This window comes from Coregonus lavaretus, assembly GCF_964263955.1.
Source record: "Coregonus lavaretus genome assembly, chromosome: 26".
NCBI lineage: Eukaryota > Metazoa > Chordata > Actinopteri > Salmoniformes > Salmonidae > Coregonus > Coregonus lavaretus.
The window spans coordinates 36,166,280-36,192,745 of NC_140013.1; the positions used below are offsets into that span (position 1 = coordinate 36,166,280).

Here is a 26,466-nt window from a genome sequence, read left to right on the forward strand (position 1 = left end):
GACCACCTAGCAACAGACTGTATTGCTGCAGAAATGGGACCACCTAGCTCCAGACTGTATTAATCCAATAATGGGACCACCTAGCCACATACTGTATTGATGCAGAAATGGGACCACCTAGCTATAGACTGTATTGATAAAACAATTGGAACACCTAGCTCCAGACTGTATTGATCCAGAAATTGGACCACCTAGCAACAGACTGTATTGATCCTGAAATGGGACCACCTAGCAACAGACTGTATTGATCCATAAATGGTACCACCTAGCTACAGACTGTATTGATCCAGAAATGGGACCACCTAGCAACAGACTGTATTGATCCTGAAATGGGACCACCTAGCAACAGACTGTATTGATCCAGAAATGGTACCACCTAGCTACAGACTGTATTGATCCAGAAATGGGACCACCTAGCAACAGACTGTATTGATCGAGAGATGGGACCACCTAGCTATAGACTGTACTGATCCAGAATGCACCTAGCTCCAGACTGTATTGATCCAGAAATGGGACCACCTAGCCACATACTGTATTGATGCAGAAATGGGACCACCTAGCTCCAGACTGTATTGATGCTGAAATGGGACCACCTAGCTCCAGACTGTATTAATCCAGAAATGGGACCACCTAGCCACATACTGTATTGATGCAGAAATGGGACCACCTAGCTCCATAGTGTATTGATGCAGAAATGGGACCACCTAGCTCCAGACTGTATTGACCCAGAAATGGGACCACTTAGCTCCAGACTGTATTGATGCAGAAATGGGGCCACCTAGCTCCAGATTGTATTAATCCTGAAATGGGACCACCTAGCAACAGACTGTATTGATGCTGAAATGGGACCACCTAGCTCCAGACTGTATTAATCCAGAAATGAGACCACCTAGTCACATACTGTATTGATGCAGAAATGGGACCACCTAGCTCCAGACTGTATTGATGCAGAAATGGGACCACCTAGCTCCAGACTGTATTGATCCAGAAATTGGACCACCTTGCAAAACAGACTGTATTGATCCAGAAATGGGACCACCTAGCAACAGACTGTATTGATCCAGAAATGGGACCACCTAGCTACAGACTGTATTGATCCAGAAATGGGACCACCTAGCTAAAGACTGTATTGATCGAGAAATGGGACCACCTAGCTACAGACTGTATTGATCGAGAAATGGGACCACCTAGCTCCAGACTGTATTTATCCAGAAATGGGACCACCTAGCTCCAGACTGTATTGATCCAGAAAGTAGAACACCTAGCAACATACTGTGTTGATCCAGAAATGGGACAACCTAGCTAAAGACTGTATTGATCCAGAAATGGGACCACCTAGCAACAGAATGTATTGATCCAGAAATTGGACCACCTAGCGACAAACTGTATTGATCCAGAAATGGGACCACCTAGCAACAGACTGTATTGATCCAGAAATGGGACCACCTAGCTCCAGACTGTATTGATGCAGAAATGGGACCACCTAGCAACAGACTGTATTGATCCAGAAATGGGACCACCTAGCTCCAGACTGTATTGATCCAGAAATGGGACCACCTAGCAACAGAATGTATTGATCCAGAAATGGGACCACCTAGCTACATACTGTCTTGATCCAGAAATTGGACCACCTAGCAACAAACTGTATTGATCCAGAAATGGGACCACCTAGCAACAGACTGTATTGATCCAGAAATGGGACCACCTAGCTCCAGACTGTATTGATCCAGAAATTGGACCACCTAGCAACAGAATGTATTGATCCAGAAATGGGACCACCTAGCAAGAGAATGTATTGATCCAGAAATGGGACCACCTAGCTACATACTGTATTGATCCAGAAATGGGACCACCTAGCTCCAGACTGTATTGATCCAGAAATGGGACCACCTAGCAACAGACTGTATTGATCCAGAAATGGGACCACCTAGCTACAGACTGTATTGATCCAGAAATGGGACCACCTAGCTAAAGACTGTATTGATCGAGAAATGGGACCACCTAGCTACAGACTGTATTGATCGAGAAATGGGACCACCTAGCTCCAGACTGTATTTATCCAGAAATGGGACCACCTAGCTCCAGACTGTATTGCTCCAGAAAGTAGACCACCTAGCAACATACTGTGTTGATCCAGAAATAGGACAACCTAGCTAAAGACTGTATTGATCCAGAAATGGGACCACCTAGCAACAGAATGTATTGATCCAGAAATTGGACCACCTAGCAACAAACTGTATTGATCCAGAAATTGGACCACCTAGCAACAAAATGTATTGATCCAGAAATGGGACCACCTAGCTACAGACTGTATTGATCGAGAAATGGGACCACCTAGCTCCAGACTGTATTGATCCAGAAATGGGACCACCTAGGTACATACTGTATTGATCCAGAAATGGGACAACCTAGCTAAAGACTGTATTGGTGTGTGTATGATCATGTGTATGTGTATATGTATGTGTGTCTGTATGTGTGTGTGTCTGCCATTACCAGGGCTGAGGCTGGAATTGGACTGTCTCTCAAACTCATGGAGAGTAGTGGGAGTCGACAGGTGATTTCAAGTGAGATGGAGGGAGAGAGTGAGGTGGAGAGAAAGAGAGAGAGAGAGAGAGGGGAGGAGAGGGAGGGAGAGAGAGAGGTGGAGAGAGAGAGAGAGGAGAGGAGAGGGAGGGAGGGAGGGAGGGAGGGAGGGAGGGAGGGAGGGAGGGAGGGAGGGAGATAGAGAGAGAGAGATGGAGAGAGAGAGAGAGAGAGAGAGAGAGAGAGAGAGATGGAGAGAGAGAGAGAGAGGGAGAGAGGGGAGAGGGGGAGAGAGAGAGAGAGAGAGAGAGAGAGAGAGAGAGAGAGAGAGAGAGAGAGAGAGAGAGAGAGAGAGAGAGAGAGAGAGAGAGAGAGAGAGAGAGAGAGAGAGAGAGAGAGAGAGAGAGAGAGGTGGGGGGAGGTGGGGGGGAGGAGAGGGAGGAGAGTCAGATAGAGGTCTGGGAGACAGTTAAAATTCAGAAGACAAATCACCCAGTCCTCCTTCAATGTTCTCTTCCCTCAGGTAATGGAACAGTGACTTGTCCAACAAACACATGCACAAGCGCTCACGTGCACGTACGCATATACACACAACGTTTATTTCTAAAAAAAGTGCCACTCCTTGAGAGCTCTGAGATTATTAAAATGTTACAGTATAGAGGTAATGCAGTGTGTGTGTGTGTATGTTTGTGTGTGTGTCCTAATGTACAGCACACAGGCAGCTGATCATGTAAGGCTGATGTAAAGCTATTCAAATTTCAATCAAAAACAAAAAAGCTAATTGAAATCAGACTCACACACATATGTATGCACACACGCACACACACACACACACACACACACACACACACACACACACACACACACACACACACACACACACACACACACACACACACACACACACAATGTTCTACTGAACAGCACAAACCTCTGACTGCTTCTTGCACCACAACTCCCAGAGTGCACCGAGAAGTGTCCACTCAAAGCACAGCTCACTCTCTCTCTCTCTCTCGCTCTCTCTCTCTCTCTCTCTCTTTCGCTCTCGCTCTCTCTCTTGGTTTCATGGAAAACTCTATTTTTTAATCAGATGTGCTCCCTAAAGGTATGTGGATGGTGGACATTAATATTTCACTAAACTGCATTCTGAGGTTATCAATAATAAAATGCTATATTCTTATAAATATTCTAAAAATAAAGCCTGTCATTTCCCCCCCGTTGGAACATTAAAGTTTAATATGCAGACAACCGCCAGTCTCCCACACAAAATGTAGCTATATGAAGGCTGACCAAGGGGTCACACAGTGTGTGGTTGTGTGTGTGTGTGTATTTATTTGACACGCCTTTAGCTCCCCTCTCACGCTGGACACCTGTGTGTATCACAGTACTAGAGTCAACTGATCTGAATCACAGCACTCAGTATGACCAGCAGCTTCTGACGCAGGACAAAAGCACTCTGACATTAGAGAGAGCTGGGTTGGCAGACACACACACACAGACAAGCACATGCACACACACACACACACACACACGCACCCATACACAAAACACGCACACATACACACACACTCACCGTGGTGAGATGTCGCAGCCCTGCTGCATGAAGGCCCCCAGTGAGAACCAGAGAGAGTTGAAGATGCCAAACTCGTTGGGTGGCTGGTCAGTGGGACCTGGCTCAGTAGAGCCCTCCTCTGGTTCCTCTGCATGCCACTCATACGGACTGAAACGACTCACCTGGGGACAGAGGAGAGGGGTTAGTTACAGGGCGTGAAGGCTTTTATTCCAGCCCAGCTCTACACAGCTGATTCAACTGATTCTGGTCACACACACACACACACACACACACACACACACACTCACCAGAAATAGCACCACGCTGACTCCTATGTAAGCGAAGACGATGCACATCCAGATCTCGTAGGCCAGCGGGTCCAGGAAAGAGAACACTCCAGGTTTAGACTTCTGGGGCTTCTTGATCATGATGGAGATCCCCAAGGACATGAAGGGCTTCGAGAAGTCTATCACCTCCTCACGGACCAGGGTTATAGTCAGAGGGGCTACCGCTATCTCTGCTTTCTGCAGCACGGGGGGGAGGGGGAGGGAGGGGAGGGAGAGAGGGGAGGGAGAGAGGGAGGGAGGGAGGGAGGGAGGGAGGGAGGGAGGGAGGGGAGAGAGGGGGAGGGAGGGAGGGAGGGAGGGAGGGAGGGAGGGAGGGAGGGAGAAAATCATTCATAATGGCCAGATACAGGAAACTAGAATACAAATCAACCATCAAGGTCTCTCTTCCAATCTGTTAAATACAACAACAATTCACCTTGGATTCATATAATCAACAACACAGTGCCTACTACATGTCTGTTCAAGTATGTATTTTAACCTACAAGGGAAGAAAGAGTATGAGAGATTGAAGAGAAAGACAAAGTGAACAATAGAGAGGGGGAGAGAGAGAAAGAGTTGAAGAAAGGATTAGAGAAACCAGACAGAAAAACAGGAGCGTGAGAGAGAGCGCGAGAGAGAAAGATAGTGTGTGAGAGAGAAAGAGCGAGAGAGAGAGAGAGAAAACAAAAGTAAGAGAGCGAGGGAGAGGGGGAGAGGATGAGGGATAGATAAATACATTATCTCCCCTCAGCTAAAACAGATCAATGATTGGACACGACTGGGAATGTTTGGAATTAATCAAAGTGAATGAATTGTGGGATTGGTAATGACTCATTCTGTAAAATGTGCTTACGGAGCGAGAACACACACTCATGTACAGTCGCTGGAGTAAGAACACACACACAAACACACACACACACACGCACCACTGATATAGTCAGAGAGAAGCCTGGCTTTAGAAAATGTACAAAGTAGATTAGTCATCGACTGATTACAGTCACTCCTCCAATGTGTCTGCTGGCAGGCAGCTGGAGGAAATATGACTAAATCCTGGGAGACCTGGAGCACAGTGGATGAGAGAGAAAGACAGGCAGCGGACTAGAGCTATTGTTTAGATAGGGGTCGGAGACAAAGCCGGGATGGGGGCTAGGGGTTAGATGTTTCCAAAGTGAAAGACCGCAAGGGTACAGTAGGCACAATAGTTTCAAGTTTTAATGTTAGTTAAATGTAATTAAATTAGTTTTTAATGTCACATGCACAAGTACAGTGAAGCTCTAACCCAAACAATGCAGTAATCAATAACAATGTGATACAAAAAAATAACAAGGTAGAACAAAAACACATAAGATAAGTAAGCATACTACACTGAACAAAAATATAAACGCTACAAAGATATTTCTGAGTTACAGTTCATATAAGGAAATCAGTCAACTGAGATACATTAATTAGGCCCTAATCTATGGATTTCACATGACTGGGAATACAAATCAAATCAAATCAAATCAATTTTTATTGGTCACATGCGCCGAATACAACAGGTGCAGACATTACAGTGAAATGCTTACTTACAGCCCTTAACCAACAGTGCATTTATTTTTCACAAAAAAAGTAAAAATCAAACAACAACAAAAAAAGTGTTGAGAGAAAAAAGAGCAGAAGTAAAATAAAGTGACAGTAGGGAGGCTATATATACAGGGGGGTACCGTTGCAGAGTCAATGTGCAGGGGCACCGGCTAGTTGAGGTAGTTGAGGTAATATGTACATGTGGGTAGAGTTAAAGTGACTATGCATAAATAATTAACAGAGTAGCAGCAGCGTAAAAAGGATGGGGTGGGGGGGCAGTGCAAATAGTCCGGGTAGCCATGATTAGCTGTTCAGGAGTCTTATGGCTTGGGGGTAGAAGCTGTTGAGAAGTCTTTTGGACCTAGACTTGGCACTCCGGTACCGCTTGCCGTGCGGTAGCAGAGAGAACAGTCTATGACTAGGGTGGCTGGAGTCTTTGACAATTTTGAGGGCCTTCCTCTGACACCGCCTGGTATAGAGGTCCTGGATGGCAGGAAGCTTGGCCCCAGTGATGTACTGGGCCGTACGCACTACCCTCTGTAGTGCCTTGCGGTCGGAGGCCAAGCAGTTGCCATACCAGGCGGTGATGCAACCAGTCAGGATGCTCTCGATGGTGCAGCTGTATAATTTTTTGAGGATCTGAGGACCCATGCCAACTCTTTTCAGTCTCCTGAGGGGGAATAGGCTTTGTCGTGCCCTCTTCACGACTGTCTTGGTGTGTTTGGACCATGATAGTTCGTTGGTGATGTGGACACCAAGGAACTTGAAGCTCTCAACCTGTTCCACTACAGCCCGGTCGATGAGAATGGGGGCGTGCTCAGTCCTCTTTTTTTTCCTGTAGTCCACAGTCATCTCCTTTGTCTTGGTCACGTTGAGGGAGAGGTTGTTGTCCTGGCACCACACGGCCAGGTCTCTGACCTCCTCCCTATAGGCTGTCTCATCGTTGTCGGTGATCAGGCCTACCACTGTTGTGTCGTCGGCAAACTTAATGATGGTGTTGGAGTCGTGCCTGGCCATGCAGTCATGGGTGAACAGAGAGTACAGGAGGGGACTGAGCACGCACCCCTGAGGGGCCCCTGTGTTGAGGATCAGTGTGGCAGATGTGTTGTTACCTACCCTTACCACCTGGGGGCGGCCCGTCAGGAAGTCCAGGATCCAGTTGCAGAGGGAGGTGTTTAGTCCCAGGATCCTTAGCTTAGTGATGAGCTTAGAGGGCACTATGGTGTTGAATGCTGAGCTGTAGTCAATGAATAGCATTCTCACATAGGTGTTCCTCTTGTCCAGGTGGGAAAGGGCAGTGTGGAGTGCAATAGAGATTGCATCATCTGTGGATCTGTTGGGGCGGTATGCAAATTGGAGTGGGTCTAGGGTTTCTGGGATAATGCTGTTGATGTGAGCCATGACCAGCCTTTCAAAGCACTTCATGGCTACAGACGTCAGTGCTACGGGTCGGTAGTCATTTAGGCAGGTTATCTTAGAGTCCTTGGGCACGGGGACTATGGTGGTCTGCTTGAAACATGTTGGTATTACAGACTCAGTCAGGGACATGTTGAAAATGTCAGTGAAGACACACTTGGTCAGCACATGCTCGGAGTACACGTTCTGGTAATCCGTCTGGCCCTGCGGCCTTGTGAATGTTGACCTGCTTAAAAGTCTTACTCACATCGGCTACGGAGAGCGTGATCACATAGTCATCCGGAACAGCTGGTGCTCTCATGCATGCTTCAGTGTTGCTTGCCTCGAAGCGAGCATAGAAGTGGTTTAGCTCGTCTGGTAGGCTTGTGTCACTGGGCAGCTCGCGGCTGTGCTTCCCTTTGTAGTCTGTAATAGTTTTCAAGCCCTGCCACATCCGACGAGCGTCAGAGCCAGTGTAGTATGATTCAATCTTAGTCCTGTATTGACTCTTTGCCTGTTTGATGGTTCATCGGAGGTCATAGCGGGATTTCTTATAAGCGTCCGGGTTAGAGTCCCGTTCCTTGAAAGCGGCAGCTCTACCCTTTAGCTCAGTGCGGATGTTGCCTGTAATCCATGGCTTCTGGTTGGGGTATGTACGTACGGTCACTGTGGGGACGACATCATCGATGCACTTATTGATGAAGCCAGTGACTGATGTAGTGTACTCCTCAATGCTGTCTGAAGAATCCCGGAAGATGTTCCAGTCTGTGCTAGCAAAACAGTCCTGTAGCTTAGCATCTGCGTCATCTGACCACTTTTTTATTAACCGAGTCACTGGTGCTTCCTGCTTTAGTTTTTGCTTATAAGCAGGAATCAGGAGGATATAGTTATGGTCAGATTTGCCAAATGGAGGGCGAGGGAGAGCTTTGTATGCGTCTCTGTGTGTGGAGTAAAGGTGGTCTAGAGTTTTTTTTCCTCTGGTTGCACATTTAACATGCTGGTAGAAATTAGGTAGAACGGATTTAAGTTTCCCTGCATTAAAGTCCCCGGCCACTAGGAGCGCTGCATCTGGATGAGCGTTTTCCTGTTGATTTATGGCCTTGTACAACTCATTCAGTGCAATCTTAATGCCAGCATTGGTTTGTGCTGGTAAATAGACAGCTATGAAAAATATAGATGAAAACTCTCTTGGTAAATAGTGTGGTCTACAGCTTATCATAAGATACTCTACCTCAGGCGAGCAAAACCTCGAGACTTCCTTAGTATTTGATTTTGTGCAGCAGCTGTTGTTTACAAATATACACAGACCGCCACCCCTTGTCTTACCGGAGTCAGCCGTTCTATCCTGCCGATGTAGCGTATAGCCCGCTAGCTGTATGAAATCCATGTCGTCGTTCAGCCACGACACGGTGAAACATAAGATATTACAGTTTTTAATGTCCCGTTGGTAGGATAACTGTAATCTTAAGTCGTCCAATTTGTTCTCCAATGATTGAACGTTTGCTAATAGGATTGATGGAAGAGGCAGTTTACTCGCTCGCCGTCGGATCCTTACAAGGCACCCCGATCTACGTCCACAATATCTCCGTCTCTTCCTCACGCGAATGACGGGGATTTGGGCCTTGTCGGGTGTCTGTATGATATCCTTCGCGGCCGCCTCGTTGAAGAAAAAATCTTCGTCCAATACGAGGTGAGTAATCGCTGTCCTGATATCCAGAAGCTCTTTTTGGTTATAAGAGACGATGGCAGAAACATTATGTACAAAATAAATTACAAATAACGCGGAAAAACACACATAATAGTACAATTGGTTAGAGGGCTGTAAAACGGCAGCCATCTTCTCCGGCGCTGTTGGTCACAGATACCTTAAAAAATAAAGTAGGGGCGTGGATCAGAAAACCAGTCAGTATCTGATGTGACCACCATTTGCCTCATGCAGCGCGACACATCTCCTTTGCATAGAGTGGATCAGGCTGTTGATTGTGACCTGTGGAAGAAAGGTCCCACTTCTCTTCAATGGCTGTGCGAAGTTGCTAGATATAGTTGGGAACTGGAACACGCTGTTGTATACATTCTTTCCAGAGCATCCCAAACATGCTCAAAGGGTGACATGTCTGGTGAGTATGCAGGCCATGGAAGAACTTTGATATTTTCAGCTTCAAGGAATTGTGTACAGATCCTTGTGACATGGGGCCGTGCATTATCATACTGAACCATAAGGTGACGGTGGCGGATGAATGGTACAAGAAAGGGCCTCAGGATCTCTTCCCGGTATCTCTTGCCATCGATAAAATGCAACTGTGTTCGTTGTCCGTAGCTTATGCCTGCCCATACCATAACCCCACCGCCTCCATGGGGCACTCTGTTCACAACGTTGACATCAGCAAACTGCTCGCCCACACGATGCCATAAGTCTGCCATCTGCCAGGTACAGTTGAAACCGGGATTCATCCATGAAGAGCACACTTCTCTAGCATGCCACTGGCCATCGAAGGTGAGCATTTGCCCACTGAAGTCGGTTATGACGCTGAACTGCAGTCAGGTCAACACCCTCGTGAGGATGATGAAAACTAGATGGTTTCTGACATTTTGTGCAGAAATTCTTCAGTTGTGCAAACCCACAGTTTCATCAGCTGTCCGGGTGGCTGGTCTCAGACGATCCCGCAGGTGAAGAAGCCGGATGTGGAGATCCTGGGCTGATGTGGTTACACGTGGTCTGCGGTTGTGAGCCTGTTTGGACGTACTGCCAAATTCTCTTAAACGACGTTGGAGGCGGTTTATGGTAGATAAATGAACATTAAATTCTCTGGCAACAGCTCTAGTGGACATTCCAGTCACTTTGCCAATTGCACGCTCCCTCAAAACTTGAGACATCAGTGGCATTTTGTTGTGTGACAAAACTGCACATTTAATAGTGGCCTTTTATTGTCCCCAGCCCAAGGTGTGTTCTGTATATATACACAGGGTCAGTTACAGTACCATATTTTCAATGCAGCGGGATATTGGATAGATATTTTACCACCCCTGGGTTAGAGAACCATGTTAAAGACTAACTATTCTGAGAGATCATGATCACAGTTTGTGTTCTTTAGGACAGTGTTTCTTTATCCTGGTCCTGGGGACACAGGGTGTACATGTTTGTTTTTGGCCTAGCACTACACACCTGATTCCACTAATGAAAGGTTTGATGATCAGTTCATTAGTGGAATCAGGTCTGTAGTGATTGGGCAAAAACTAAATGTATCCCTTTGGGTCCCCAGGACCAGGATTAAGAAACATTGCTTTATGATGTGGGAGGTAGGGGTGCTGTGGGTGCTGCAGCCCCTGCTTAATTTAAAACATTTTTTAAATGGCTTGTCTGTCTATTAAAAAGTACTTTGACAGTATCTAACAATATAGATTCACTTTGTTTAGTAGTATCTAACTCTCCTAACCCCAAAGATAAGTATAATTACATCAAACTCCAAAGATAAGATGTAAATTCTATATATCCCTCCCTCCTTCCCTCCATCCTTACCCCATAGACCAGTTCTCCCACCATGCCGTTCCAGATCTTGGTCTCGGGGTCTCTGGCTCCGTATTTGCCGTCGGGGACGATGGCAATCTTGTACTTGATGCCGATGTGTTTGGCGATCTCTGAGGCCAAGTCCACGCAGTAGCCCTCGAACTGGTCATTCCCCTCAAACATCTCCCAGTTCTTCTTCAGCATCACATATGGACCCTCCTACACCCACAAACACACCAATCAGAGACAGAGAGGGGGGAGCGGGGAGGTCAAACTGACCAATCAACTCACACTGACCACTGACTAACAAATCAGGGATTTCTTCTGGAGACGGAGGAGCTTTTTGAATGGCATACAGCCAGCGCCAAAGCCTCCACTGGATGACAGGATTACAGTGATGGAGACAGAAGATACATTTTATGGCAACCAAATAAAATAATACAGCACATTTTAAAAGGCCACGGTGTGAGGAGCAGTGTGTTATATCCTCATGGTCTGTGACTGGTGCCAAGTTTATGTTCCCTGGCTTCCCTCTAAGACTGAGCATCTCCTCTGGGAGAAAAAGGCTGACTCCACACAGATGATCTATCTTAAAAAGAACAAATGAACAACAGAAAGGTAGAAGAGATAGGTAAGCAGCTATAGAGCAGAGAGGGAGCAGGTCTGGAGGTAGATACATAGGGAAGCTGTATTCTCTGTCTGGAGAGAAAACCTTTACACCTCAAACAGGAGCAATTAGCAGTAAGAACACACACACACACAGGCAAGCACACACACACACACACACTGACTGACACACACATCCATCAGGAGCTTGTAGTTCCAGAGAGAAACCCAGGTGGTAGAAGGCCTGAGGCCCCTTCCTCTAGTCTACAGAACAATCCTCTGACGTAACAGATTACACTCCCAGATTCAAATGAAAGAAACTAATATAGTATTCACACTCATAGGCTTTCAAATGGTTTATACATTTATCAAATTAATTGAAAGAGCTGTATAAACACTATATGAAATACATTTCAAATCAAATAGATGTACACATTTTCATTTATGATGTTAATTTACAAGTGAAATGGATACATTTCAAGAGACTCCATCCCTGGCTCACCAAGGAACCTGCCAGAATAAAGCGTACAGGTAAATAGGTCACATCAGATTAAACAGTACATTTTTGCAAAATTAAAAAGAAGGGGGAAATACAAAACATTTTTAGAGACACGTTGAAGTTGTATCAGTTACACGTCGACGTTGGATCAGTTACACGTTGACGTTGTATCAGTTACACGTTGATGTTGTATCAGTTATACGTTGACGTTGTATCAGTTACACGTTAACGTCGGATAAATTACACGTTGACGTTGTATCAGTTACATGTTGACGTTGGATAAATTACACGTTGACGTTGGATCAGTTACACGTTTACGTTGTATCAGTTATACGTTGACGTTGTATCAGTTATACGTTGACGTTGTATCAGTTATACGTTGACGTTGTATCAGTTATACGTTGACGTTGTATCAGTTACACGTTGACGTTGTATCAGTTATACGTTGACGTTGTATCAGTTACACGTTGACGTTGTATCAGTTATACGTTGACGTTCCTACACGTTGACGTTGTATCAGTTACATGTTGACGTTGTATCAGTTACACGTTGACCTTGTATCAGTTACACGTTGACCTTGTATCAGTTACACGTTGACCTTGTATCAGTTACTGTACATACCATATCTAGAATGATATCACAAAAGTCACATACCATTGGTCTAGAATGATGTCCCAAAAGCAGTATCAGTTACATACCATTGGTCTAGAATGATGTCCCAAAAGTAGTATCAGTTACATACCATTGGTCTAGAATGATATCACAAAAGTACCAACTCTTAAGCCATACTGGGCTATATCCTAACTTGAGGTGTGTATACTGTAAGTCAATGTAAATGGGAGATTTGTGTGAATATCTGAGTTACTCACACGGATCTCAAGGTATAATCAAGCATATGTGCATATACAGTGGGGAAATTTTTTATTTAGTCAGCCACCAATTGTTTAAGTTCTCCCACTTAAAAAGATGAGAGAGGCCTGTAATTTTCATCATAGGTACACGTCAACTATGACAGACAAATTGAGAAAAAAAAATCCAGAAAATCACATTGTAGGATTTTTAATGAATTTATTTGCAAATTATGGTGGAAAATAAGTATTTGGTCACCTACAAACAAGCAAGATTTCTGGCTCTCACAGACCTGTAACTTCTTCTTTAAGAGGCTCCTCTGTCCTCTACTCGTTACCTGTATTAATGCCACCTGTTTGAACTTGTTATCAGTATAAAAGACACCTGTCCACAACCTCAAAGAGTCACACTCCAAACTCCACTATGGCCAAGACCAAAGAGCTGTCAAAGGACACCAGAAACAAAATTGTAGACCTGCACCAGGCTGGGAAGACTGAATCTGCAATAGGTAAGCAGCTTGGTTTGAAGAAATCAACTGTGGGAGCAATTATTAGGAAATGGAAGACATACAAGACCACTGATAATCTCCCTCGATCTGGGGCTCCACGCAAGATCTCACCCCGTGGGGTCAAAATGATCACAAGAACGGTGAGCAAAAATCCCAGAACCACACGGGGGGACCTAGTGAATGACCTGCAGAGAGCTGGGACCAAAGTAACAAAGCCTACCATCAGTAACACACTACGCCGCCAGGGACTCAAATCCTGCAGTGCCAGACGTGTCCCCCTGCTTCAGCCAGTACATGTCCAGGCCCGTCTGAAGTTTGCTAGAGTGCATTTGGATGATCCAGAAGAGGATTGGGAGAATGTCATATGGTCAGATGAAACCAAAATAGAACTTTTTGGTAAAAACTCAACTCGTCGTGTTTGGAGGACAAAGAATGCTGAGTTGCATCCAAAGAACACCATACCTACTGTGAAGCATGGGGGTGGAAACATCATGCTTTGGGGCTGTTTTTCTGCAAAGGGACCAGGACGACTGATCCGTGTAAAGGAAAGAATGAATGGGGCCATGTATCGTGAGATTTTGAGTGAAAACCTCCTTCCATCAGCAAGGGCATTGAAGATGAAACGTGGCTGGGTCTTTCAACATGACAATGATCCCAAACACACCGCCCGGGCAAAGAAGGAGTGGCTTCGTAAGAAGCATTTCAAGGTCCTGGAGTGGCCTAGCCAGTCTCCAGATCTCAACCCCATAGAAAATCTTTGGAGGGAGTTGAAAGTCTGTGTTGCCCAGTGACAGCCCCAAAACATCACTGCTCTAGAGGAGATATGCATGGAGGAATGGGCCAAAATACCAGCAACAGTGTGTGAAAACCTTGTGAAGACTTACAGAAAACGTTTGACCTGTGTCATTGCCAACAAAGGGTATATAACAAAGTAATGAGAAACTTTTGTTATTGACCAAATACTTATTTTCCAACATAATTTGCAAATAAATTCATTAAAAATCCTACAATGTGATTTTCTGGATTTTTTTTCCTCATTTTGTCTGTCATAGTTGACGTGTACCTATGATGAAAATTACAGGCCTCTCTCATCTTTTTAAGTGGGAGAACTTGCACAATTGGTGGCTGACTAAAAACTTTTTTTCCCCACTGTATTTGCATTTATGAAGTGTCTAAACATTAATAGAATGTACATTATCTTAACGCATAATCTTGTCACATTTGTACATGTTGTCCAAGCGTCAAAGCACATTTATTTTTCTAAATCTCATTATCATACACACATTAGCAGGCCCCTGAGATCTCTCTCTCCATTAACTCAACATTAATCACTCTTAATGAAGTCACAAACACAGTCAGAGATTCTCCCAAACATAGCTGTGCTGTTCCAACCGTCAGACTATAGTTAGGTCTTAAAGGCATAGACAATACCAAAATCATATCCCATCAAAAGTTAATATTCCATGCCATCTGTTGTGAAGATGTTATTCCATTTTATTAGATGGTACAAAATTGACGATCTTAAAATGTAACCCTAATGTAATGTAGTGTACATGAGGATCTAGAGAACAGATGGTGTAGATAGAACATTGGCTCAGCTTGATTTTGGTCTACTTATGACTCTGGATTAGTCTCTTCCTAACCCTGCCTCACTTTTCTGAAAATATTAGCATATTATAAGGCAAACAGTTTGACATCAGAATAGATGACTTTGTAGAGCGTTTAGCAGTGATAGTACACATGCACAAACACACAAACCGCTGGGGGTATTACCAACAGTGGGTTACTTCATGTTTAAATCCCTTTAAGTTTTGTTATCAGTTTGTAGCAGACTCTTTTGTCACAGTGTGTGTGTGTCTGTGTGTGTGTTACTGCGGTGTGTTTAGTCTCGGGGCAGGTGCATGGAGGGATACTGGGCGTGTGTTTGAACAAAGTGTTTCTCTGATGCTGAACAACACGTCAGATGTCTTACATGAGAATGGAAGAGGGAGAGAGGAGGGAGGAAGGAGAGGGCTGAGAGATGGCAAGAGAGAGAGAGTGGTTTTATGGGGGAGAAGAGTGGGTAAAGGGGTGAATGAGAAAAGAGAGGAGAGAGGCTTTAGTGGTGAAGGGTTCAGATAGATAAGACATGAAACAGTGGAACAACAACAGATGCACCATAAAGAGAGAGCTCATAATCAGGGTTGGGGTCAATTCCATTTAAATTCCAGTCAATTCAGGAAATGTTCAATTTGAAAAATGTAGAATTGGAATTTGATTTACTTTATGAATTGACCCGAATTAAAAATGGAACTGACCGCAACCATGATCTTAATTATGCAGCCAGCCAATACAATATCCAGTACAACATGATAAGTTTACCAGAGTTCCTCAAACTTCAACATCAGGGACAACAGACTTTAGCTGCATATGCATCTAGACTAGAACAATGTAGATGAATGATAGATGATGGGAGACCATGCAGTAACAGCAGCCCTGGTGCAGTCTTTAGAGAACACCATAGAAACAGAATACCTGGAGCTGCTATCTGCTGGGGGCGTGATGTCATGTGATGACTGTCAGCAGTGGGGGCTAACAGGCATGTCCTCATGGTGATGGAACATTAAATACAGCTATCACAGACAACACGTTGCATATGGCACACACACACACACAAACGCACACACACACACACACACACACACACACAAACGCACACACACACACACACACACAGTCTTGTACAGCTAACCTTGTGGGGACACACAATTCAGTCCCATTCAAAATCCTATGTTTTCCTTAACACCTAACCCTAAACCTAACCCAAACCCATACTCTTACCCTTAACCTATCCCTAACCCTAACCCTAAACTTAACCAAAAAACCTAACCTTAACCCTAAACCTCAACCTAACCCTAGCTCCTAACCCTAAACCTAACCTTAGATCCTAACCCTAACCCTAACCCTTAACGTAATTCTAACCCTAACACTAATTCTAACATTAACCCTAAACCCCCTAGAAATAGCATTTGACATCGAGGGGACTAACAAAATATCCCCAGTTGGTCAAATTTTTTGTTCGTTTACTATTCTTGTGGGGACTTCTGGTCTCTCTAAGTGAGGGTGTGTCTATGCATGCATACACTTTGAGATTGTGTTTTTGTGACTGTCAGGGTGTGTTTGTGTGAGACTGTGATTATGTCAGTGTGTTGGGGTATGTTTGTGTATGCATCTGTGAGACAGTATGCAGTGTGTGAATGTGTGTGTGATGGTGTATGCACTCTGTGTGGGTGTGTGTGTTTCTGTACGACTGGCCCCTGTCTAATCTGTGTGTGTTTCTGTACCACTGGCCCCTGTCTGATCTGTGTGTGTTTCTGTACGACTGGCCCCTGTCTAATCTGTGTGTGTTTCTGTACCACTGGCTCCTGTCTGATCTGTGTGTGTTTCTGTACCACTGGCTCCTGTCTGATCTGTGTGTGTTTCTGTACCACTGGCTCCTGTCTAATCTGTGTGTGTTTCTGTACCACTGGCTCCTGTCTGATCTGTGTGTGTTTCTGTACCACTGGCCCCTGTCTAATCTGTGTGTGTTTCTGTACCACTGGCTCCTGTCTAATCTGTGTGTGTTTCTGTACCACTGGCTCCTGTCTAATCTGTGTGTGTCTTTTTCTAACCATTATGGGACACAATTCCTTTCAAATTCCCAGAACATCCAAAAAAATTATTCCCAAAATATTCAAAGTTTTTGTACTCCATCCTGTGTCTACAGTTCCCGCACAGAGAAGAAAAAGCGAAGTCATGACAAAGCAGAATGATAGATAGATAGACAGACAGACAGACAGACAGACAGACAGACAGACAGACAGACAGACAGACAGACAGACAGACAGACAGACAGACAGACAGACAGACAGACAGACAGACAGACAGACAGACAGACAGACAGACAGACAGACAGACAGACAGACAGACAGACAGACAGACAGACAGATAGATAGATAGATAGATAGATAGATAGATAGATAGATAGATAGATAGATAGATAGATAGATAGATAGATAGATAGATAGATAGATAGATAGATAGATAGATAGATAGATAGATAGATAGATAGATAGATAGATAGATAGATAGATAGATAGATAGATAGATAGATAGATAGATAGATAGATAGATAGATAGATAGATAGATAGATAGATAGATAGAGTGGCCTGCCGGGCGCTTCATCTGTAGGTCTTCCTGGGATTCCTCATCTCTCAATGCCGCAGCAATAGAATTACAGAGCGATAGAGAGCTAGAGTCTCAGTGGCTCTGTATGTCAGTCTGAGAGTCCTTCTGTGAGTCCATCTCCCGTCTGTCTGTCTGTCTGTCTGTCTGTCTGTCTGTCTGTCTGTCTGTCTGTCTGTCTGTCTGTCTGTCTGTCTGTCTGTCTGTCTGTCTTTACTGTAAGTCTTCAGTGTTGTAACAGACGCTTCCTCATCAGTGGCTGCAAAGAGGAGGAGGTGGCTGAGGTAACAATAGCCATGGCCATCTGACAGGGGCATAGATCATCCAGAGAGAGAAAGAGGGAGAGGGAGAGGGAGGGAGAGAGAGAAATAGGGAGAGGGGGAGGGAGGGAGAGAGAGAAAGAGGGAGAGGGGGAGGGAGGGAGAAAGAGGGGGAGGGAGAGAGAGAACGAGGGAGAGGGGGAGGGAGGGAGAGAGAGAGAGAGAAAGAGGGAGAGGGGGAGGGAAGGAGAGAGAGAGAAAGAGGGAGATGGGGAGGGAGGGAGAGAGAGAGAGAAAGAGGGAGGAAAGGAGAGAGAGAGAGGGAGAGGGGGAGGGAGGGAGAGAGAGAAAGAGAGAGAGAGAGAGAGAGAGAGTGGGGGAGGGAGGGAGAGAGAGAAAGGGGGAAAGAGAGTGATAGAGAGTGGGGGGGGGGGACGACACACGGTAAAAGGTAAAAGGACTAAAACTCCTCTCTCTTTCACACTTGACAGGTGACGTCAATGAAAACAAAATAAATATAAAGACAACCTGCCAGTGACAAGTCGGATTCCTCTCGTACAGCCCCCTACTCAAACCTCCCTCACTATGACCTGGTACTGCTACAATACCCTTAGGGACACTGATCTGTCAAACACACGGGTGTCACTACCAGCTCTGACCACTAGAGGCACTGTGGGTGCTCTGCTCTCTGCTTCAATGTGGCATCTCAACAGTGAAACAAATCCTCCTCTCTGTTATCTGTACTGATTTGAGAAAACAGCAAAGTCGATTCCTACAGCACATTGACTTTCCACCTGTCCAGTTGTTTCATATCAGTACAGATGGACAGGAGTTTGAGGATAGAAAGCCACTTTAGACCGTTGGGATGCATCCTCTGTGTGTTTGAGGAAAGGAGAGGAGCCAGAGGAGTACATTACCATGATAGTTGTCACGACGACTGTTCTGTTCTCAATGTTTGTGCTGTCATTGGACAACAGCACCTCATTCTGGACCAGAACCAGTTTGTCAATGTCGTTCCAGTAGCCAATCTGAGAGAGGCAGGGGAGGGGTTAAAACCAGACAAAACTGTATTTTCATACAACCAAAATCATTTCTCCAACATGCCTGTGTGTCTATTCCTACCCGTTGTGGTCCGTTGCTCTTCAGTTCAAACACGTCCATGGTGTAGTTGACTCTGCGGCCATAGTGGTCAAACTGGATGTTGCCTGTTAGACCCTGGATACGCACCTGGAGACAGGACAACAGAGAACACAGGTCAGAACGGAGAACAATAAGGAACACATACAACCATAGAATACCTGTTTGAGTGTGCGTTCCATGTCTATGCCCTGGTTCCAGGGAGCAGCGGGGTTGGCCAGACAGTCTCCAGCATTTCCTCTACGGGAGATGTCAATCTTCTGACGACGCAGGTTCCTAAAGGCCTCGGCCATCACCAACACTCCATCATACGTCAGAGACGAGGTGTACTGGGGAGAGAGGAGAGGGAAGAGGAGGAGGAGGAGGGGGAGGCGGAGGAGGAGGAGGAGGGAGAAAGTAAGGATTAGATTAGATTATTTTACATCAACAGCGTAGCGCCTATAATAGACTTGATGATTCCTGTTTTTGGAATCAGGAAATGCCTGTTTCATGCTGTGGGTTCCTCTCTTGACAATCCACTGGATTAGAAATTTATGAAATAAGTCCCATCTATGTGAATGAATGGATCCCCATGAGACCCATCTGCGGCAGTAAGATAATGATTTAAGAGAGAGATGAGGAGGTCTTCAGAGGAGGTTTATCTGACTGACAGCTCTGTAACACGTAAGACACACAGCAATACACACACAGCAGGGAGCCCTCACATCAACACACACACACACACACGTTGCTACAGAGGCCGTCAAACCCACAGCAGGAAACATTCACATCAAGACAGAGACCAAACTGATAGAGGAGAGGAGGAGAGGAGGAAAGGAGGAGAGGAGGAGAGAAGGAGAGGAGGAGAGGAGGAGAGGAGGAGATGAGGAAAGGAGGAGAGGAGGAGAGGAGAGGAAAGATGAGGTGATGATAAACTCAGGGGACACACTTCACATCAGGTCTGTGTCACTCTGACATGTCTCTCTTTTCTTACTCACTCAGTGTGTGTTGGGGTGGTTATAAACCATGTCGTTTTCACGATCTTCCCTTCATCTTTTCTCAAGGCTTTCTTCTATCTTTCTTTGAGAACCGACGTGCTTGTTCTACTGTGACACTGGAAGTCTTCATACTCTTTGACAGGTATTAATAAAACACACCCTATTCTTTGTTCTAACATTCTAATTGATTGTGATTGATGTTAATACATAAAGCTGCCCATTTAATTGTACAGAAAGGTCCTTGTCATTTACTAATGCCATAAGCATCTGTATCCTGCTGACAGAATAGTGAAATGTTAGTTATTTTGGTCTTGAAAGGTGTCTCCAATAATGGTTTGATGTTAGCGAATTACATTTGGTTTCATAGCGTATTCCAGGAACATAATGCTGAGAATGACAAACTCAAAATCTCACTACCCTTACACCAGTGGAGGCTCCACAGAGGAGGAAGGGGAGGACCATCCTCCTCAGTGAATTTCATAAAAATGTAAATTGTAAGTTATCATTTTTTAGATAAAACTATACTAAATATAATCACTGATTAAAACACACTATTTTGCAAATAAGTTTTACAGTAGCCTCAACAGCACTCTGTAGGGTAGCACCATGGTGTAGCCGGAGGACAGCTAGCTTCCGTCCTACTCTGGGTGCATTGACTTCAACACAAAACCTAGGAGGCTCATGGGTCTCACCCCCTTCCATGGACTTACACAGTAATTATGACAACTTCCGGAGGACGTCCTCCAGCCTATCAGAGCTCTTTCAGCATGAACTGACATGTTGTCCACCCAATCAAAGGATCAGAAAATGAATCTAGTACTGAAAGCATAAGCTACAGCTAGCTAGCACTGCAGTGTATAAAATGTGTTGAACAAATTAATTTATTCCAAAATGAAGGAGAAGCAAGAGAGAACTAGAGAGAGAGAGACATTGTCATTTTCTTTCACTTTCAGTTTCACTTACTTAGCTAGCAAATGCAGCTAGCTAGTTTAGCCTACTGAAACACCCTGCTCAGAGGGATGCTATGTTAGCTAGCTGGCTATGACTTTCTAACACAACACTGGAACTCTTCCCAGTCAAGGTAAGCTTTTGGTATTACTAATTTATTGCCACCGGGGCCCACTGGTGTAACTGCTTACTGACTGTACACTAACGATACTGCATAGTTGTAGCGGGTTTACTAACACGTTAGTTCTATTAGCTATGCTGACTATGACGTTACTTTAGCTAATATGGTGACAATGATGTAGGCTGTGTGTAGCGGTTACGATATGGTTTGGCTTGGAAAGTTTTTTTCGCCTGGTCACATACAGCTGATGTGTTGTGCATTGAAGTCCACAAGTGAAGGGAAGAGGTGAGAGGAGGACAGCGCGTAGATAGATCTGAGAAGGAATACAATGTGGCTGCTATGAAAGTGAACTCTGTTTATGCGTGATCAGGTGTGTATTCATTCTGCCAATTCCGTTGAAAAACGTTCTTAAACGGAACAAAACGGAGATAAACACACCTGAATTTGTCCAATAGAAACTCTCATTTGCAACTGTTGGACTAACGATTACACCCAATATCAGCTAGATGCAGGCAAGAGTGTGCAAGGCAGTATTGAATGTCACTGTCTGTCCATGTGTCACTGTCTGCCACCTCAAATTTGTCTCTAGACCTGTGTGCACCTACATTGTAAACTTTCTTTCATAGGCTAGGTTGTACCAACCTCATGATGGGTATAGGGAAAGTTAGAGTATCATGTAGTAGCTTAAACCTATCGCTGTTACATTGAACTGGGTGAATGGAATATGAATGAGAGTCATCCAATATGCTGTAATAGAAATATGGCCATGCTCATGAAAGAAAATCGTCCTCCCTCATCTTAAACAGCACTGACCGCCACTTCCTTACACACACCCACACACCCACACCCACACAAACACACAAACACACTCACACTAACTAGGATCTGAGATTGTGTACACTCATCAGTGGAAGACCATCCTTTAACAAGGATTTATCATGTAAATATGAAAATTAGGATAGACAATTAACAGCAATATCAGGGTGAAACATTTCACACCATTCTGAAGCTATCACAGAGAGAGAGAGAAAATAACAGCCAGACTTTGGGAGAGAGAACAGGCGGAGAGAGAGAGGGAGAGAAGGAGAGAAAGAGCAAGAAAGAGAGAGAGAGGACAGACAGACAGACAGACAGAACAGAGAACATTTACATTTACATTTTAGTCATTTAGCAGACGCTCTTAACCAGAGCGACTTACAGGAGCAATTAGGGTTAAGTGCCTTGCTCAAGGGCACATTAACGTCATTTAGCAGACGCTCTTAGCCAGAGCGACTCACAAATTGGTGCGTTCACCCTATAGCCAGTGGGATAACCACTTTACAATTTGGGGGGGGGGGGGGGGGGTTAGAAGGAATACTTTATCCTATCCCAGGTATTCCTTAAAGAGGTGGGGTTTCAAATTTCTCCGGAAGGTGGTGAGTGACTCCGCTGTCCTGGCGTCGTGAGGGAGCTTGTTCCACCATTGGGGTGCCAGAGCAGCGAACAGTTTTGACTGGGCTGAGCGGGAGCTATGCTTCCGCAGAGGAAGGGGAGCCAGTAGGCCAGAGGTGGATGAACGCAATGTCCTCGTTTGGGTGTAGGGACTGATCAGAGCCTGAAGGTACAGAGGTGCCGTTCCCCTCACTGCTCCATAGGCAAGCACCATGGTCTTGTAGCGGATGCGAGCTTCAACTGGAAGCCAGTGGAGTGTGCGGAGGAGGGGGGTGACGTGAGAGAACTTGGGAAGGTTGAACACCAGACGGGCTGCGGCATTCTGGATGAGTTGTAGGGGTTTAATGGCACAGGCAGGGAGCCCAGCCAACAGCGAGTTGCAGTAGTCCAGACGGGAGATGACAAGTGCCTGGACCAGGACCTGCGCCACTTCCTGTGTAAGGCAGGGTCGCACTCTCCGAATGTTGTAGAGCATGAACCTGCAGGATCCTAGGACAGGGCTAGTCATCCTAGGACAGGGCTAGTCCTCCTAGGGCAGGGCTAGTCATCCTAGGACAGGGCTAGTCCTCCTAGGGCAGGGCTAGTCATCCTAGGGCAGGGGAACTAGAGAGAGAGAGAAAGTCAGTCAGAGAGAAAGAGACAGAGAACAGATATATAGAGAGAGAACAGAGAACGACAGACAGAGAAAGAGAGAGAGTCATCCTAGGGCAGGGCTAGTCCTCCTAGGGCAGGGCTAGTCATCCTAGGGCAGGGCTAGTCATCCTAGGGCAGGGCTAGTCCTCCTAGGGCAGGGCTAGTCATCCTAGGACAGGGCTAGTCATCCTAGGACAGGGCTAGTCATCCTAGGACAGGGCTAGTCCTCCTAGGGCAGGGCTAGTCATCCTAGGACAGGGCTAGTCCTCCTAGGGCAGGGCTAGTCATCCTAGGGCAGGGCTAGTCATCCTAGGACAGGGCTAGTCCTCCTAGGGCAGGGCTAGTCATCCTAGGGCAGGGCTAGTCATCCTAGGACAGGGCTAGTCATCCTAGGACAGGGCTAGTCATCCTAGGGCAGGGCTAGTCATCCTAGGGCAGGGCTAGTCATCCTAGGACAGGGCTAGTCATCCTAGGGCAGGGCTAGTCATCCTAGGGCAGGGCTAGTCATCCTAGGGCAGGGCTAGTCATCCTAGGGCAGGGCTAGTCATCCTAGGACAGGGCTAGTCATCCTAGGACAGGGCTAGTCCTCCTAGGGCAGGGCTAGTCATCCTAGGACAGGGCTAGTCATCCTAGGGCAGGGCTAGTCCTCCTAGGGCAGGGCTAGTCATCCTAGGACAGGGCTAGTCATCCTAGGACAGGGCTAGTCCTCCTAGGGCAGGGCTAGTCATCCTAGGACAGGGCTAGTCATCCTAGGACAGGGCTAGTCCTCCTAGGGCAGGGCTAGTCATCCTAGGGCAGGGCTAGTCCTCCTAGGGCAGGGCTAGTCATCCTAGGGCAGGGCTAGTCATCCTAGGACAGGGCTAGTCATCCTAGGGCAGGGCTAGTCATCCTAGGGCAGGGCTAGTCCTCCTAGGGCAGGGCTAGTCATCCTAGGACAGGGCTAGTCATCCTAGGGCAGGGCTAGTCATCCTAGGACAGGGCTAGTCATCCTAGGGCAGGGCTAGTCATCCTAGGGCAGGGCTAGTCATCCTAGGGCAGGGCTAGTCATCCTAGGGCAGAACTAGTCATCCTAGGGCAAAGCGTGCTTGATGAATATTTAATGCTGAGATGGACAACTATGGAGATATGGAGAGAGAGAGACTGAAGGTGTAAACTTGGCAGTAGAAAACCTAAACAGCATATTTGAACATTCAGCTTCCCTATCAAATCAAAAAATGTCAAACAGACAACCTAAGAAAGTTAACAACAATGACAAATGGTTTGATGAAGAATATAAAAACCTAAGAAATAAATTGAGAAACCTATCCAACCAAAAACATAGAGACCCAGAAAACCTGAGCCTCCGCCTTCACTATGGTGAATCACTAAAACAATACAGAAATACACAACGGAAAAAGAAGGAACAGCATGTCAGAAATCAGCTCAATGTAATTGAAGAATCCATAGAATCTAACCGCTTCTGGGGAAATTGGAACACACTAAACCAACAACATCACGAAGAGTAATCTGTCCAAAACTGAGATGTGTTGATAAACCACTTCTCCAATCTCTTTTTGGCTCTAAAACAAAGAACAAAGAACAGATACTCAGTAAAAAAAGAAACGTCCTCTCACTGTCAACTGCGTTTATTTTCAGCAAACTTAACATGTGTAAATATTTGTATGAACATAACAAAATTCAACAACTGAGACATAAACTGAACAAGTTCCACAGACATTTGAATAATGTGTCCCTGAACAAAGGGGGGGTCAAAATCAAAAGTAACAGTCAGTAATCTGGTGTGGCCACCAGCTGCATTAAGTACTGCAGTGCATCTCCTCCTCATGGACTGCACCAGATTTGCCAGTTCTTGCTGTGAGATGTTACCACACTCTTCCACCAAGGCACCTGCAAGTTCCCGGACATTTCTGGGGGGAATGGCCCTAGTCCTCGCCCTCCGAACCAACAGGTCCCAGACGTGCTCAATGGGATTGAGATCCGGGCTCTTCGCTGGCCATGGCAGAACACTGACATTCCTGTCTTGCAGGAAATCACGCACAGAACGAGCAGTATGGCTGGTGGCATTGTCATGCTGGAGGGTCATGTCAGGATGAGCCTGCAGGAAATGTACCACATGAGGGAGGAGGATGTCTTCCCTGTAACGCACAGCGTTGAGATTGCCTGCAATGACAACAAGCTCAGTCCGATGATGCTGTGACACACCACTCCAGACCATGATGGACCCTCCACCTCCAAATCGAGCGAATCCGACCATCACCCCTGTTGAGAAAAAACTGCGACTCGTCAGTGAAGAGCACTTTCTGCCAGTCCTGTCTGGTCCAGTGATGGTGGGTTTGTGCCCATAGGCGACATTGTTGCCGGTGATGTCTGGTGAGGACCTGCCTTACAACAGGCCTACAAGCCCTCAGTCCAGCCTCTCTCAGCCTATTGCAGACAGTCTGAGTACTGATGGAGGGATTGTGCGTTCCTGGTGTAACTCGGGCAGTTGTTGTTGCCATCTTGTACCTGTCCCGCAGGTGTGATGTTCAGATGTACCGATCCTGTGCAGGTGTTGTTACACGTGGTCTGCCACTGTGAGGATGATCAGCTGTCCGTCCTGTCTCCCTGTAGCGCTGTCTTAGGCGTCTCACAGTACAGACGTTGCAATTTATTGCCCTGGCCACATCTGCCTCCTTGCAGCATGCCTAAGGCACGTTCACGAAGATGAGCAGGGACCCTGGGCATCTTTCTTTTGGTGTTTTTCAGAGTCAGTAGAAAGGCCTCTTTAGTGTCCTAAGTTTTCATAACTGTGACCTCAATTGCCTACCGTCTGTAAGCTGTTAGTGTCTTAACGACCGTTCCACAGGTGCATGTTCATTAATTGTTTATGGTTCACTGAACAAGCATGGGAAACTGTGTTTAAACCCTTTACAATGAAGATCTGTGAAGTTATTTTAATTTTTACAAATTATCATTGAAAGACAGGGTCCTGAGTTTACATGATTTTGCTGAGTTTACATGATAAAATACACATCTTAGAATCAACTATTAAAGACTACCAGAACACACTGGATTCCCCAGTTACATTGAATGAACTACAGGACAAGATACAAACCCTCCAACCCAAAAAGGCCTTTGGTGTTGCTGGTATCCAGACCACAAATTCCAATTGGCTATACTTAAACTCTTTAACATCATCCTCAGCTCTGGCATCTTCCCAATATTTGGACCCAAGGACTGATCACTCCAATCCACAAAGGTGGAGACAAATTTGACCCCAATAACTACCGTGGGATACAGTATGTGTCAACAGCAACCTTGGGGAAATTATCCTTATCATTAACAGCAGACTCGTACTGTCACGATCGTTATAAACAGCGGACCAAGGCGCAGCGTGATATGCGTACATCTTTTATTTAAGTACACCACAACACGAACAAAAACAACAAA

At 45.7% G+C, this 26,466-nt stretch overlaps 1 protein-coding gene across 1 annotated transcript in view; it reads right to left on the bottom strand.

Annotated features, from left to right (window-relative positions):
* The window catches only part of LOC311102016 (glutamate receptor 4-like), a gene marked incomplete at its 5' end in the record, with an annotated part of 129,655 nt that overhangs the window by 26,963 nt on the left and 76,226 nt on the right, over positions 1-26,466 (bottom strand). The window contains 6 exons of the mRNA XM_084143237.1: positions 4,097-4,257; positions 4,384-4,599; positions 10,877-11,083; positions 18,708-18,818; positions 18,913-19,017; positions 19,089-19,256. Coding sequence (XP_083999363.1) covers positions 4,097-4,257; positions 4,384-4,599; positions 10,877-11,083; positions 18,708-18,818; positions 18,913-19,017; positions 19,089-19,256 — 968 coding nt within the window. The remainder of the gene's footprint in view (positions 1-4,096; positions 4,258-4,383; positions 4,600-10,876; positions 11,084-18,707; positions 18,819-18,912; positions 19,018-19,088; positions 19,257-26,466) is intronic.